This window comes from Acromyrmex echinatior, chromosome 6, assembly GCF_024713525.1.
Source record: "Acromyrmex echinatior isolate Ae372 chromosome 6, ASM2471352v2, whole genome shotgun sequence".
NCBI lineage: Eukaryota > Metazoa > Arthropoda > Insecta > Hymenoptera > Formicidae > Acromyrmex > Acromyrmex echinatior.
The window spans coordinates 9,070,782-9,084,857 of NC_141857.1; the positions used below are offsets into that span (position 1 = coordinate 9,070,782).

The 14,076-nt window shown below is 28.1% G+C and overlaps 1 protein-coding gene across 13 annotated transcripts in view; it reads right to left on the bottom strand.

Moving 5' to 3' along the window:
• LOC105150384 (uncharacterized) overlaps window positions 1–8,812 on the bottom strand; it is a 126,758-nt gene extending 117,946 nt beyond the window's left edge. For 4 of the 13 annotated variants that reach the window (XM_087407435.1, XM_087407432.1, XM_087407434.1 and 1 more), the window contains exons 1-6: window positions 8,087–8,800; window positions 4,800–5,149; window positions 3,193–3,483; window positions 921–1,103; window positions 695–776; window positions 55–276 (exon numbers count right to left, since the gene is read on the bottom strand). In XM_087407435.1, the coding sequence (XP_087263561.1) occupies window positions 957–1,103; window positions 3,193–3,483; window positions 4,800–5,120 (759 nt within the window). In that variant the 5' untranslated portion in view covers window positions 5,121–5,149; window positions 8,087–8,800 and the 3' untranslated portion in view covers window positions 55–276; window positions 695–776; window positions 921–956. Of the gene's footprint in view, window positions 1–54; window positions 277–694; window positions 845–920; window positions 1,104–3,192; window positions 3,484–4,799; window positions 5,150–8,086 lie in introns of all 13 variants that reach the window. The other 9 variants (XM_087407426.1, XM_087407427.1, XM_087407437.1 and 6 more) reach the window with 8 other exon arrangements.
• Between the last annotated feature and the right edge of the window lie 5,264 nt (window positions 8,813–14,076).

Below are 14,076 nucleotides of genomic sequence, written 5' to 3' on the forward strand. Positions count from 1 at the left end.
GTCTCAAAATGGAATATTGTTTTAATGTGTCCATTTCGAGCTTCAACTACTCACCTAGATTTTGTAATCAATCGAGATTCATTAGCTGCCTTTGTAGTATGTTGAAATTCACCTCTTTTGAGGACAGGTGGAATCTTACAATCAATTCCTTCTTCTTCCAAAAAAGGACATCACAATAACCCTCTGTCTGCAATGATTATGTCTTTTTGTAACCTCTAAGTCCATTAATCGTCAAATTCTTCACTTTTAAGAATTGCTGCATTGTTAGAATTCCTGCTGTTAGAAAAGTAAGATCCGTGTATATCAAGAATAAATTCATCAGGAGCAACTACAAGTACAGGTTTAACTAGATGACGCCTTTTATGCATAGAGAATTGCCTTAAAGTTTTAAAGTTAGATGATTTTTCCATATATTATATTAGATCCTATTATATTAGAATATTTGAAAATTACTGTCAAGAATTCATCGGAAGATTGTAATGCATTTTAGAAATAGTAATAAGTCTTTTTTGGAAATATATCTGAGTGTATCATTAACAGCAACAAGAACGCAAAAAGTAAACATTTTTTCAAATTGTTCTTTTGATATGGGACTTATTACAGAAAACTCATCAACTAAAAGCATTTATATTATCAAAAACAGTTCGGTTATTATCATTTATTTGTTTACAAAGACCCTGAAAAAATTGCTTACCTCAGTACCGTTTAAAGCTTGTACGGTCGATTGATAAATCGTAAACCCGATTATAAGATTGTCAAAAGATTCCCCTCGTTATCTAAATGACGTTCACAGTATTGAGTTGATATAAAAATATAAATATTTGTAACGATAAAAACTTGAATCCTACATTTTAAAGATAAATGACGTAATTGTGCAAGTGCAGTTATTAAAATACAAGATTATTAAAATACAATCATACCAGAATTAATCCTAATTTTCTTTAGAATATTAAGTCTTAAGCATTTGGATCACACTCTAAGTCTTCTATTGCCGCATTTAAAATGTTATCGTAGTTAACACAAACAGAAGAATTAACATTTATGTCAGCTGGAGATTTCTTCAGATCTTCTTGATGAGTTATGCACAATTGAATTTTCTGTTGCTGAAATATATTAATCTGTTTCATTACACGCATGACACAAGTTTGTTCACATATATAACATAGAATTCTATTACGATAGAATTTCATACTAGAACGTTCATTCTTAATTATGTATTAATACGTATATAATAATTATATATAGATAAACCGTTTTGAAGATAAAATATAATTCGTGCAAAATCTATGTTTTCGTGGTGATCGCTTATTTTGTACTGTGAGTTGCGATTTACTTACAAGAAAATACGCGATTTACTAAATGTAAACAAAGCGCGCAGCGGTTGTTCGCGTGCGACATGCAATCACGCGCGAACGTCATGCGAGTAACCAGTCACATATGAGACAAAAACAAGAATAAGGAGAGTAAGAGGACAAGGTAATGAATGTGTGTATACGCGGAAAATTCCATTCAAAAATACATGCGTATGTATACCTATTACATATAAAAAAAGTCATCAAGTTATCTTAAGAAGATATGGCGGCACTCAAATTCTGTGACTTCAAAGCGCTATATTTTTTTATCTGTTGATTTTATGTGAATGTTGCAATGGAGATATTTGTTCAGAATCACAAGAAGTACAACATATTTCAAAACGGAGCAATTTGACCGAGGACATTTTTCCATAAGAAACGTGCGCGGTCCTTCCTTTATATTATATATATATATATATATATATATATATATAAAACATCTTTTATTTTTTAAAAAATGTCAGGTAGGGGTAAGGATAGATTTAAAATCCTTAATAATTGAAAGCTTTGCAAAGTACTTTACCCTTGAAAATGAAAAAAAAAAACTTTTATATGCGACCATTTTTCGCGGAGTTACGCTTATGAATATTTGAATTTATGCGAAATTTTGATATAAATGTATCTATGCGATAATTTTGACAAGTGTAGCTCTAAAGTACTTTCGAAGCTGTTCAATTTTCATTCTGGAAAATATTTTTATCTCTTATAGTTTCGATATTCACTTCGAAAGAAGAAAAATGATTTTTTTAGGAGGTTTTACCTCCTAAATCTTGAGATAAGTACAAATAAGAAATATAGATCTAATATCTTTTCAACATATCCAAAATGCTATGAAATTAATTCACTACGGCAGTGTATAAATACTCATTAAAATCAGTGAGGATCGATTCTCTTGTTAGTAGTACAAGAGAAGTCCAAGTAACTCGTAGAATACTCAAATGCTCAAAATGAATTCCATGAGGAGGTTGAAGATTTATTGTATATTCTTGGAATAACAGATTAGCCTCCGAGCACTGTAAGTATTCAAGAAATAAATTGAAAACTTTAAATGCGTTTTTCTCAAAATCTGTTTTTTGCATTCTTCAACTTTTTTTGTGTATGCAATTGAAAAAAAAGTATTTGATCAATTCACTTTTTACAGGGCTCGTTAGTTAGTTAATAATCAACCAATTCTTGATGAATCTAAAAAATTAAATAAAAATCAACATTAATATTTTTTTTGCATAAAAAAACTACTACTTAGTGAAGATCGTAACTTTTTTTTTCAAAGTCGCACAAAATTTTAATTTATATATTTTAAAAAATTTTTCAGATTTATTTAAGATGAAAGGCTATAGCAATTACAATATTTCTTAATTTTTTGTTTTCAACAAAAATTATACCCACTAGGATGTATTTTTGTTGGAAAACCATAACGTTGTGGCAAGGCGCCAAACCAAATATTTATATTTTTATAATACTTTTTTTTACACTTAAAAATTTATGTGTATTCTACAATAGTTATATTAAAACGTGCAAAAAGTTCCTAAACGGTAAATATTAATCATTTTTTTGAAAAAATTCATGAAAAATCACCATTTTTTTCGGTTTTTTAATGTATGAGACTTCCTTAAGTATTTGTAATATTTTGTGAAAAAATAAATCTAAGCAATAGGTATGTTTCGCGTCGCACAAGTTCACTCACAGCTACGTTGATCTTGTGTATTAGCATTATGTCGGTATAAATCAAATTAGCGGACATACTAATACACTTGCGTAAAATCTGGTTACACCGGATTGCTGCGCCGGGAAAAATCTCGCTCCTAACGGATGGCGCAACGGATCCGTGACTTTCGCTTACCGCGGCTTGGTGATGATCTCTCTGCAGCTCAGACGCGAAACTTTTCAATGGGAAGAAGTAATAGTTGTACATTGGTTTGACCGGTAGCTGCGGATGACCAGTCTCGGACGGCGTGTTGCCGTTGCCATTGCCGCCCGCGGCATTAAGAGTATGCATCAACGACGCTACGCTGATCGCTGACCCTTTTTCCAAGGCCTTTTTGTATAATGCGGCCAATTCCGCTCGTGTGAACGCCAGCGGCTCCGGTTGTTTCATCTTCGGGTGACTAGTCACAGCGGTGGAGTCGCGTACCTGGAAAATTTGCAAACATCAGTCGCCTGCCTGACATTCAGATTAGAGAAGAAATTGATAAATTAACGTTTTAAACAATTAACATTTTAAACAATTAAAATAAATAGTCAGAGATAGAAGAAATAATTATGAATAATTATTATTTTCAGGTTACTAGAAAGGAATAATTAAAGTTGAAAAAACATTGAAATTAAAGAAATCTGCTTTTAAAAAATAGAAATAAATGTTAAGGAATATTAGGTTAGGGAAAAAGTTTTTTTACAAATTGGAAAAACTTTTTTAGCAACCAATATATTCTATTTAAAAAAAATTGGTAATTACATCATTTGATAGAGCAATCTCAGCTTTAAAAATCTATATTTTTAATTGCGTTACGATGATTTTGAATGGAATTACGAGCAATAAAGTCAGAATGTTCCTTTTTACTTAATTTGCAAATAACTCAAAAACAAAAAATCGTAGGAACATTAAAAAAAAAATGATTTTGTAGGGAAAGCTTCAAGCTTTTATGATAGATAATCGAAAATTTGCTCAAAATTTTTTTTAAGTACAGATCTATAAAGTGAGAAGAAATTTTTTATTTTTTTTCAGTTTGTAGTTTTAATATGTAAAAATTACAAAATTTATTTAACATAATTTAACATAAATTAAAAAAATACAATAACCATTTGAAAGTAGAGATTTCAAGTTTTAAAATCCTTTTTATTAATTTAAATTTTAATTATTTTTGAGAAAGATATATTATATTAATGGGGAAATGTCTTTTTACTAACTTGTAAAGGGACTTTTTCCTTAACCCAATAAAAATATCGCAAAGAATTATCAAATTTCTGAATTACCAAAGATTAATAACAAAATTAAAAAGGAGTTTAAAAATGATGAAATTAATATTTCAAAAAGTTAAAAATAAAAAAATGGAAAATGATAGAAAAGACAATTATAAATAATGTTCAAATTTTCAGATTACTAATGATCAACAATTTAGAGAAAAAAATTGAATTTAAAAAAATCGATTGTTTAAGCATTATAATAATTAAAAAAAGATAGAAAAAAGGCAAAGGATCAAATTTTTAGATTACTAAAAATTAATAATTAAACAGAGAGTGAGATTAGAAAAGATAATTTAAAAAATAATAATAATAAATATAAAAGATAAAAAAAGAAATGTGAAGAAATAATAATCACGTTTTCAATCTGCCAAAGATTTAAAGTGCATTTATAAGATAAATCTCTATGAGAATTTCTTCTAATTTATCCTTTTCATTTCTTTGTAAATTAGATTCGTTTAAGTACTGTGTTTAAATATTTATACGTACTGCGTAATGCTGTATAATGCTGCCCGCGGGTTCGACAGGCACATCTGCAATTGTCTTTTGCACGCCTTGATGGACATTGTTGATACTGATCTTGCGATGCCTGTTGTAATCATGATAGCCCTGCTGATAACCTAGGTTCATCGACGACAATCGATCGTACATCGTTAGACTATTTGAAGGCACATTTAATTCCTGAAGCTCAATCATCGCCTTCTGAAGATATTCGCCACTCGATTCAGCGACGCAAGATCGTGCGTTGATAATGATCAGTGAGATTAATACAACGAATTGCGTTGCTCGAGAGCTCCGTAATAAATTCATGCCGAATTGCTTTTATGGAGTCTTTTCATCTATCGAAAAAAATCGTCTGATTTAATAATTTGTTAATACGTTGTGTTTGTTATTCCTTTTACATTTCTTTTACTTTATTTCACTTTATTATATTTCTTACATGTACACTTATAATAAAGCATTTAAAATGTATAAATTTATATCATATATCTTATAATGGAAGACCTGACTTTTATTGAATTCGATGAAATTTGATAATATTAATGAATTTCTATAAATATAGTGCAGATGACCTTATTTAGAAGCCGACGATTAATCGTTTCTAAAATATTCTATTTGATAAAATTCATCGAAAATCGAATGTCTCGAATCTCTCGAAGTATATTATTGCCTCTTTTCCTGCTGATGGTTCTCTTTATGCGCTTACTTGGTGAATGACGGTTGCATTGATAACTGTTTACAATACAACTGTTTCCTTCACGAAATAAGTGCATGAATTTTGTCAAAAAGAAGAATTATAATATAGTGAAGTTACAGTGAAGTTTAATAACGTCAAATGCTAAATAGCGTGTGCGTAGCGCACGTTTGTTTTGTACTAATTAAAGAAAAAAATCTAAAAATGGCTGAAATTAATCCAAAGCCAATACCTAAAAATTTAATATGTCAACAAATTAAAAAATATATATTATATATATATATATATATATATATATATGTATGACAATTTACATATACCTGACCATACAAAAATATAAAAACAAAAATGCAATATTAATTTTTAGTTTTTTTCTAAATATTGTACATCTTAAAATGCAATATTTAAATTACTTATAATAATATCATGCATCTGTATTTCCTATATCGTTGTAAAAGTTATTTTTCTCTTTTGTATATTTTAAGAAACAGTGTCCTTTACGTGTTGATTTAGGATTAATTGTGACCATTTTTAAACTTTCTTCTTTAATATTGCAAACGACTTAACTGTCTGCCCTAAAGAATATCATTGTATTCGGGAGAATTTAGTTTATATAATTCTTCCAATTAAGAGTTTCATCGAAATTGGCGCAAAGATCAGTTTACTGTCTTCTCTTGTTATTATTTAACGCTTTTTTAAAAAACGATAAATTGTTTAAAATACAATATTTTATTTAATAAAATTGCTGTAAATCCTTTCGTGTTTGGTGGGACATGAGGCATTTCACGTCAAATTGGACATCTTTGAAAAATCGTCATTTTTAATTTTTTTTTTAAATTTGCTGACATATTCTACAAATAAAAATATAACATATGTGTATCGCGAATAAAATTTGAGATTTTTTTGGTAAAGTTATTCACGCTTGTAAATTGCAAAAATTCATATAAAAACGTCGCTCAGGCGAACATTTAAATTATTATATCATCGAAATCATTAATTGTACAAAAAAATGCAAGAGATCAATTTTAAAGATCTTACATTGTTCTATGGATGGGTTATTTTTAATTTATCAGATAAATCATTTTTCATTTATTTACAATTTTTAACATTTTTCATCATCGATTCACCAATTAAAAAATTTTGTAAAAATATCATTATATTCCCACTTCAATTATGAAGTGTAATCCTAAAAATTACAAAATGGAACTCGAATGGAAAATGATAAATTAAAAATAACCTATCCATAGAATAATTTAAGATCTTTAAATTTTGTCTCTTGCATTTTTTGTACGACTAATGTTTTCGACGATATAATAATTTGAATGTTCGCATGAGCAACGTTCATGAATTTCTGCAACTTACAAGCGTAAATAACTTCACAAAAAAACGTTAAACTTTGTGTGTGTGTGTGTGTGTGTGTGTGTGTGTGTGTGTGTGTGTGTGTGTGTGTGTGTGTGCGTGTGTGTGTGCGCGCGTGTGTGCGCGTGCGCGCGCGAAACATGTGTTTCATATTTTTATCTGTAGAATATGTCAATAAATTAAAAAAAAAATTAAAAATGACGATATTTCAGAGGTGCCCGATTTGACATGGAATGCCTCATATGTATGTCATGATTCTTTAAAAAATATCTTTCACAAAAATAAAAATAGCTTCTTTTTAGGCTTATTTTAAAGATAAAGCATAGGACTCTTTATAAAAAAATCAATATCCTCATAAATTTCACTCTTTGATCTGCACACTTCGTCAAATATTCTAATTATATAATTATATAATTATAATATATATTATAATTATAAAATGGAATAAAAGTTAAAAATACATATATCTTTCGCAAAAATTAAGATAGCGAATTTTTTCTGCGCTCATTTTGAAGGACAATAAATGTTATATACAAATAAATCGCTATTTAATTTCAAATTACGAATTCAATATGACAGACTAAAATGATAAACTTTGTTGTAAGTTGTAATGTTTTGAGGTCGTTAATGACGAATTTGTAGTAAAAAATTCAACATTTAAAATGATCCCACTTGGCAGATTAAATTTTGTTAAATTTGAGTGAAACTCGAGACACTAATTACGAATTTAAAGTCGTAATTTTTAAATTCAAGATGTCAGATCTAATGCAGATGAGAAAATAAATAAAAAAGGCTGAATCAGTTTACATTTCATAGGAATTTCTTGAAGCATGGGATAGAGGATGTGGGAAATAAAATTTAATTTAAATTGAAGAAAATTTTACATTTTGGTCCAACATTGGATCTGCCATTTTAAATTTTGAAATTTTGATTACAGATTCATAATCAGCGACTTTTAAAACCTTTATTAAGTAAGATATGAATTAAATGCTAATTATTCTTAGGAAAAAAGTCAGGCTGAAAAGAGTTAAAATACTTTTTTTTAAATTCTTTTCAAATTTTAGACAAAAATACTATATATATATGTGTATATCTGTAAATTAATGTTCTTATAAATAATTTTAATAGAATAATTAAAAATTAATTGATAATTAATAATTGATTATTTAATTTTGATGATGAAAAGTATTGTGTATTTACATATAGCAAGAGGATTTCTTACGTGTTTATTATATAATGTTCTAATCTCCACGATATTGATATCGTTGTAATACATTTTCACTTCCGGAAGTCACTTATGCTTTACAAATTATATGTATATTTCACAAAATATAAAAATAAGAAATATTTATCAACATTAAGTATCATCTCTTTCGATTTCTGAACGATGCAAAGATTAAAAAAAACCGGATGTGATGCAGAAAATCGGACGATCGTACGAGTTACTGTATTACGTGATAAATGACACACAAAAGTGTTACATCATTTTGAAATTAACATTGCTTTTAATTAAGATGAGATAATATTCAAAGTCACGCATGCAAGAGGATCAGGTTTCTCCTGCGAGAGAAAGAAAGACAGGAAAAGTGAATATAAGCAGCACATCATCAACGGAATCAATTTACAATTTATTTACACGAAGGGAAGAGATTTTCCTTTGCGGGTCGCTCCGGCAGATATATGTGCAACAGTCCACGATAATCAAAGGATCAAATAAATTGACCTATGCATCGCTCTTGAAATGCACGCACGGATGCCTCGCGGCGGACGTACGTCGCAGCCAGAAAACTTGTGCGTACTCGATCGAGGTGAATCGTCGCACTCGTTCGCGAAGATACTATCGCGGACGCACTGAATTAACTTCCTTCACCGGTACATATCCCCTTCCCTTAGGTACATGTTTGAATTCTCGAGAATGGACACTGGACTACTAAAAACTTCCGGCTGAATATACAATTCGGTGAGAATAAATGAATAAAATCAATCTAGTATAAAAAATCAGTTCAAAAAATTATAAAATTAAAAATCAAAATTGAAACTATAATATAATATATTCGTATTAACCTTAAATCGAATTTTATACAATAGTCGGTCTTTAAAATTCCATTAGAGAAGACCGAGGCTAATAAGTAAACTTTTTAGTTTTGAATTTTTTCAGAAAACTTAAAAGTTTATTCAAAAAAATTCTATATCAGTTACTACATATATTTGACTACCTAATATTTTAATATTAAGCATTCGAATCAGATGATTGCGTTGTTCATAATGGTTGCAAGACAATCGTAAGTAAAAAATTACAAAGTGTCATGAAATACGTAAAAAGGAAATAATCGTGGAGCAGTCATTATTTTATTTCACTTTAAACATTTAAGTTCCGTTACTATACATGTAGAAAAGAAATCATACTTTTGATTTTTAAAAAATAAAAAATTATTTTGGAAAAAAGGAAAATAATTATTTTTTAATTGATGATCCAGCAAATTACAACGTTACGTAATATTACACGAATGTCAGAATCGTTACATATAATATTATTTGTAACGATAAACATAACATGTATTAATACAGCTCTATGTCAGCAACATTTCACTTTTTTAACATATCATTTCTGTTCCTATTATTCTTCAGAAATATACCAATAATATATTATTGTAATGTAATATAAATGTCTTTTTAATATATTTCTAGGTACAAGTGATAAAAATTGACGCTATGGATAGTAAAAAGTGAAAAAAGCGTCTTGTCTGTAACATTCAATTTTGAACTGATCATGAGTAATCTCATGAATGATCTGCAGGGCTACGTTCAGGGAGACATTATAGCTATTTATGTTATTCTGTCTATATTATTCATTAGATGTTAAACAAGAATAAAACGATCAAAAAATACTAATAGCATCTTCTAAACATCTCTGCATGATTAATAGTTGGATAAATTCAATGTATCTGTAGTATTAAGAGTGTGATTTAGTTTTGTGGGTTTTTTCCCAAAAACTGATTTATTTAAATAACATATCATGTAACTGTTGTACCATCAACATTTAATTCTCTAGCAAGTTCTGAAGTGGATTGTGTTGGATTTTCGTCCAATAATGCTTATAATAATGCAAATCTGCATTTTTAAATTTTTGTTGCTGAATGACAATGAAACCACATTTGAATCGGCAAAACCAATATTCATGTCTTAATTGATGGAGCAATCACCATAAATTTCTATCAGAGTCCTATGACCTTTAATCACCGTTTTTTTTTATTAAAAAACAAAATGTTCTTTAGGAAGCTCCATTTTTTAAATGGTACAAACACGATGTTTACTGAATCTATTGTTAGTGAACGACTAAATATCATGGAGTAATATTAAAGCATTAAAAAATAATAGCTGATTAGAATGTCATCAACAACACTGACATTAGTATGTGCCATTTCTTGCAAAACTCTCAAAACTAAATCACATTCCTAATACGTATCCTCTTATATTATACATATCAGTTATATAATATTCGTTAAATTGGTAAAAGATCACAGTTGTTATATTTATGTTATGTCTACAGACATGTTATTTATTAAAGTGATTTATCAAACTTTTTTTATTACAAAGAAATATTTTAACACGTGTTAAAATTAAGTTTTTGAAAGCATGTTTGAACTTAGATTTGACTCCACCGCATCTTAATAATATTAATACAACATTAATCTATTCCATCAAAATTCTACAATGAAAAAAATGCAGTTGGTGTGGATTAGTAAGAACTGTTCTAATTAGATGAATATCACAAAATTGCAACATGTATATTCAAGTATTGTACTATTGGTTTATATATGGTTGTTCACGAAATCTTCGATTGAAAAAAGATTGATTTTATATAAAGACTTCTAAATTGTATTGATGATTTTGAAGATTTGTAATATTATTTAACATTGAGAATGATTTAATAATAGATTGAAACGTTTGATTATGATTTATATTTAATTTATTAAAAATTTTAATTATTAGCACATAAGAGCTAGTACCATCGTTTGATTTATTAGCCCTCGATTTTATAAATATTTTTGAATTTATCCAGTTGTTTTATAATTATTGGTAATTTATGTTATGTATTTTGAGAGTTATATGTGTTAGATTATATTTTTAAATAATTATTCTGATTATATAATATAATAAAAAAATATATCTTTGTTTTTTCTCTTAAAATTACACTTACATATCTCCTGATCATGAAATACACTACGCAAAAAAATTAAAGGCTCACCTAGTCTTCAAAAATTTAAAAGAGTGTAATTTTGTCAAAAATGATCATAACAAAATTTTTAAAAAAGCTTAAAATTACACTTACATATCTCCTGATCATGAAATACACTACGCAAAAAAATTAAAGGCTCACCTAGTCTTCAAAAATTTAAAAGAGTGTAATTTTGTCAAAAATGATCATAACAAAATTTTTAAAAAAGCATTTTAAAGCTTGAAATATCTACTTTCAAGATCGGTAATTGATATATCGATCAAATTGATTTTTTTACGGAATTATACGAAGAGAAATCCATCAAATCTGAAAATTTTGTACGAAGTTTACAAAGTTTCTACGGCGTGAAATAAAAATCGCACACAAATATTCGGTTTACAGTTGTTGAAAGAGGGAATCTTTATCTTCAATTTGCTTTTTTATTGAACGTTGTATGATTTTTTTTCAACGAATTATTCAACATTAAAGTAAAAGGGATTATTTTTGCTCCAATATTGAATAACTTGTTGAAAAAAATCGTACAATATTCAATAAAAAAGCAAATTGAAAGTAAAGATTCCCTCTTTCGGCTGCTGTAAACCGCATTTGTTTGCAATTTTTGTTTCACGCCATAAACCTTTGTAAAGTTCGTACAAAATTTGTTAATTTGATGAATATCCATTTCTGTTTGTATAATTCCGTAAAAAATCAATCTGATCAAAATATTAATTACCGATCTTAAAAGTAAATATTTTAAGCTTTAAAATGCTTTTCTAAAAATCTCGTTATGATTATTTTTGAAGTTACACTCTTTTGAATATTTATCTATTTTTGAGGACTAGATGAATCTTTAATTTTTTTGCGTAGTGTAGATCATTAGTCTTTCTATTTGCTCCATAAATTATATTACAGTTACGCTTCAATTTGATGGGAAAAGACAATTTTTAAGCGTAATTAAGCATATTAAGAATAAAAGAAAACAAAACAGCTTCAGATATTTGTTCAATTAATTTTTTATTTTGAAATAACATATGATTTTGAAGATTATTATATTTACACAGAATTATTATACTTATACAGAAGTTTGTAGCAATGTTGCTGCAACGTTGCAACATTGCCTGTTTCAGAAATATTGTTATAATGTAGATATGCATTATTTTAACAATGTTGCAATAACATTTTTAAAAATTGTGAAAATAAATTAGTATAACTTTATGCTCAAATATATACTTGTTTACGCATATACATTTTATGATTTATTAAGTTTTATTAAATATTAATCACAGATTTTACATACATTATTATTTAAACTTATGATTAAATAATTATATTTGTATGAAAAATCTTTTATCAGAATGACAAAGTATTCCGGTAAAAAATTTTCATATTGCAAAGGTAAAAAGACGAGTCACCGTTAGTTCTTAGTGCTAATATTTAATGTCTTGAAAAATATAAATTAAAACAAATGTTTCATCCTTACATCAGGACCTTTTTAGTATTAAAATATAAACACATCTCACATTACATGCTATGTTTATCTATTCGTACCTTACATTATCAGTTAATTTTTACAATGCTCGAATTAAATTTCGATCTATCTAATTGTGTAGTGACAATAATTTTATGCTTTCTTATCAACATATAATTCGATATCTGATATTCTCTTATGATATTATCTTTATCTTTGTTTTGTAGATCGATCTAAATTTTTTGTAAACAATTATAAAGTAGGATATAAGCACCGATTCTAACGGAACCAGCAGATGGCTCTAGTATCGTGCGGATAGGGAGAAGCGAAATCACAGATGCTGAGTTCGTGGGAGAGGGAAGCGCATCATCCGTGTTAGAGGGGAAGAAGGAATTTATTCCTTCTCTCTTTCACCCGTTGCGTTCTCTCTTTAAACTATTGTCCTCTCTCTCCAACTCATTGTAAGATACAGTTTTTCTCTCTCTTCCATCCATTGCAGTGGTATTATACTTATTATTTGCACTTTCTCTTCCTCCCATTGCGCTCTCTTTTGTTTTTTGCACACGATTTTAAATAGATATGGTATTTACGATTTTTAATGATGATTTTTAATAATATTCTTATCAATTTTTAATCATATAACTTAATAACACTAATTATAATAATATTTTTTTTTATCAATACAAATAGTCAAGCGCGCTTTTTTATTGACTAATTCAATATTACTACGAAGATATGAAGAAGAAATAGCGAAGATATTAAGGATAAAATAATTTTAGAAGAAAAGAATATATATTTTAACATACATTTATTTATCATGTAATGCAGTATGTACAATATAATCTAAACTATAGACTATTAGTTCACATTCTATAGAATTTTTATCATAAATTTTGTACAAAGTGCTTGCAGCATCGCTTTTATTAGTAATACAATTTTGTCTTAAAAATGACACAAAATATTCGAATTTCTTACTAACCGTGCGTATATTGACTTAGTTCATAGAATACATGTTCAATACATTGCTCAAGTTCAAACAAATAAGAAAAGCACAGTTGTTGATTTCATATACAAATATGTGCCATTTAATGTTAACTTCACGTTATTCGTATCATAAATTTTAACAATTTCCATATTTAGAGCTTGAATCAGTGATGATGATGGGATTGCATTAATCGCTCGATATCTGCACGCTTCTCGATGAATATCTTCCACGTAGCATGAGGTATAAACATGCGAGATAAGATTGCCTCGATTATTACCGATCGCAATTTGCACATAAGACATAGACATCCTATAATGATCCCAATGTCCAGAAATTTGTATGCTGTCGATGTCAATGCATACTTCCTCATCAAGATACGAGATATGTAGCGAGGTTTCAAAGATGTACTAGACGATGTTTGAGAAAAAGAAAACATGTAAATAGATCTTACAAAAATACATAACATATAATACGTATAAGCAGAAATATTTTATAAAATTAAATGAACTTACTGTCTTTTGCACGCCTCATCCTATTGAA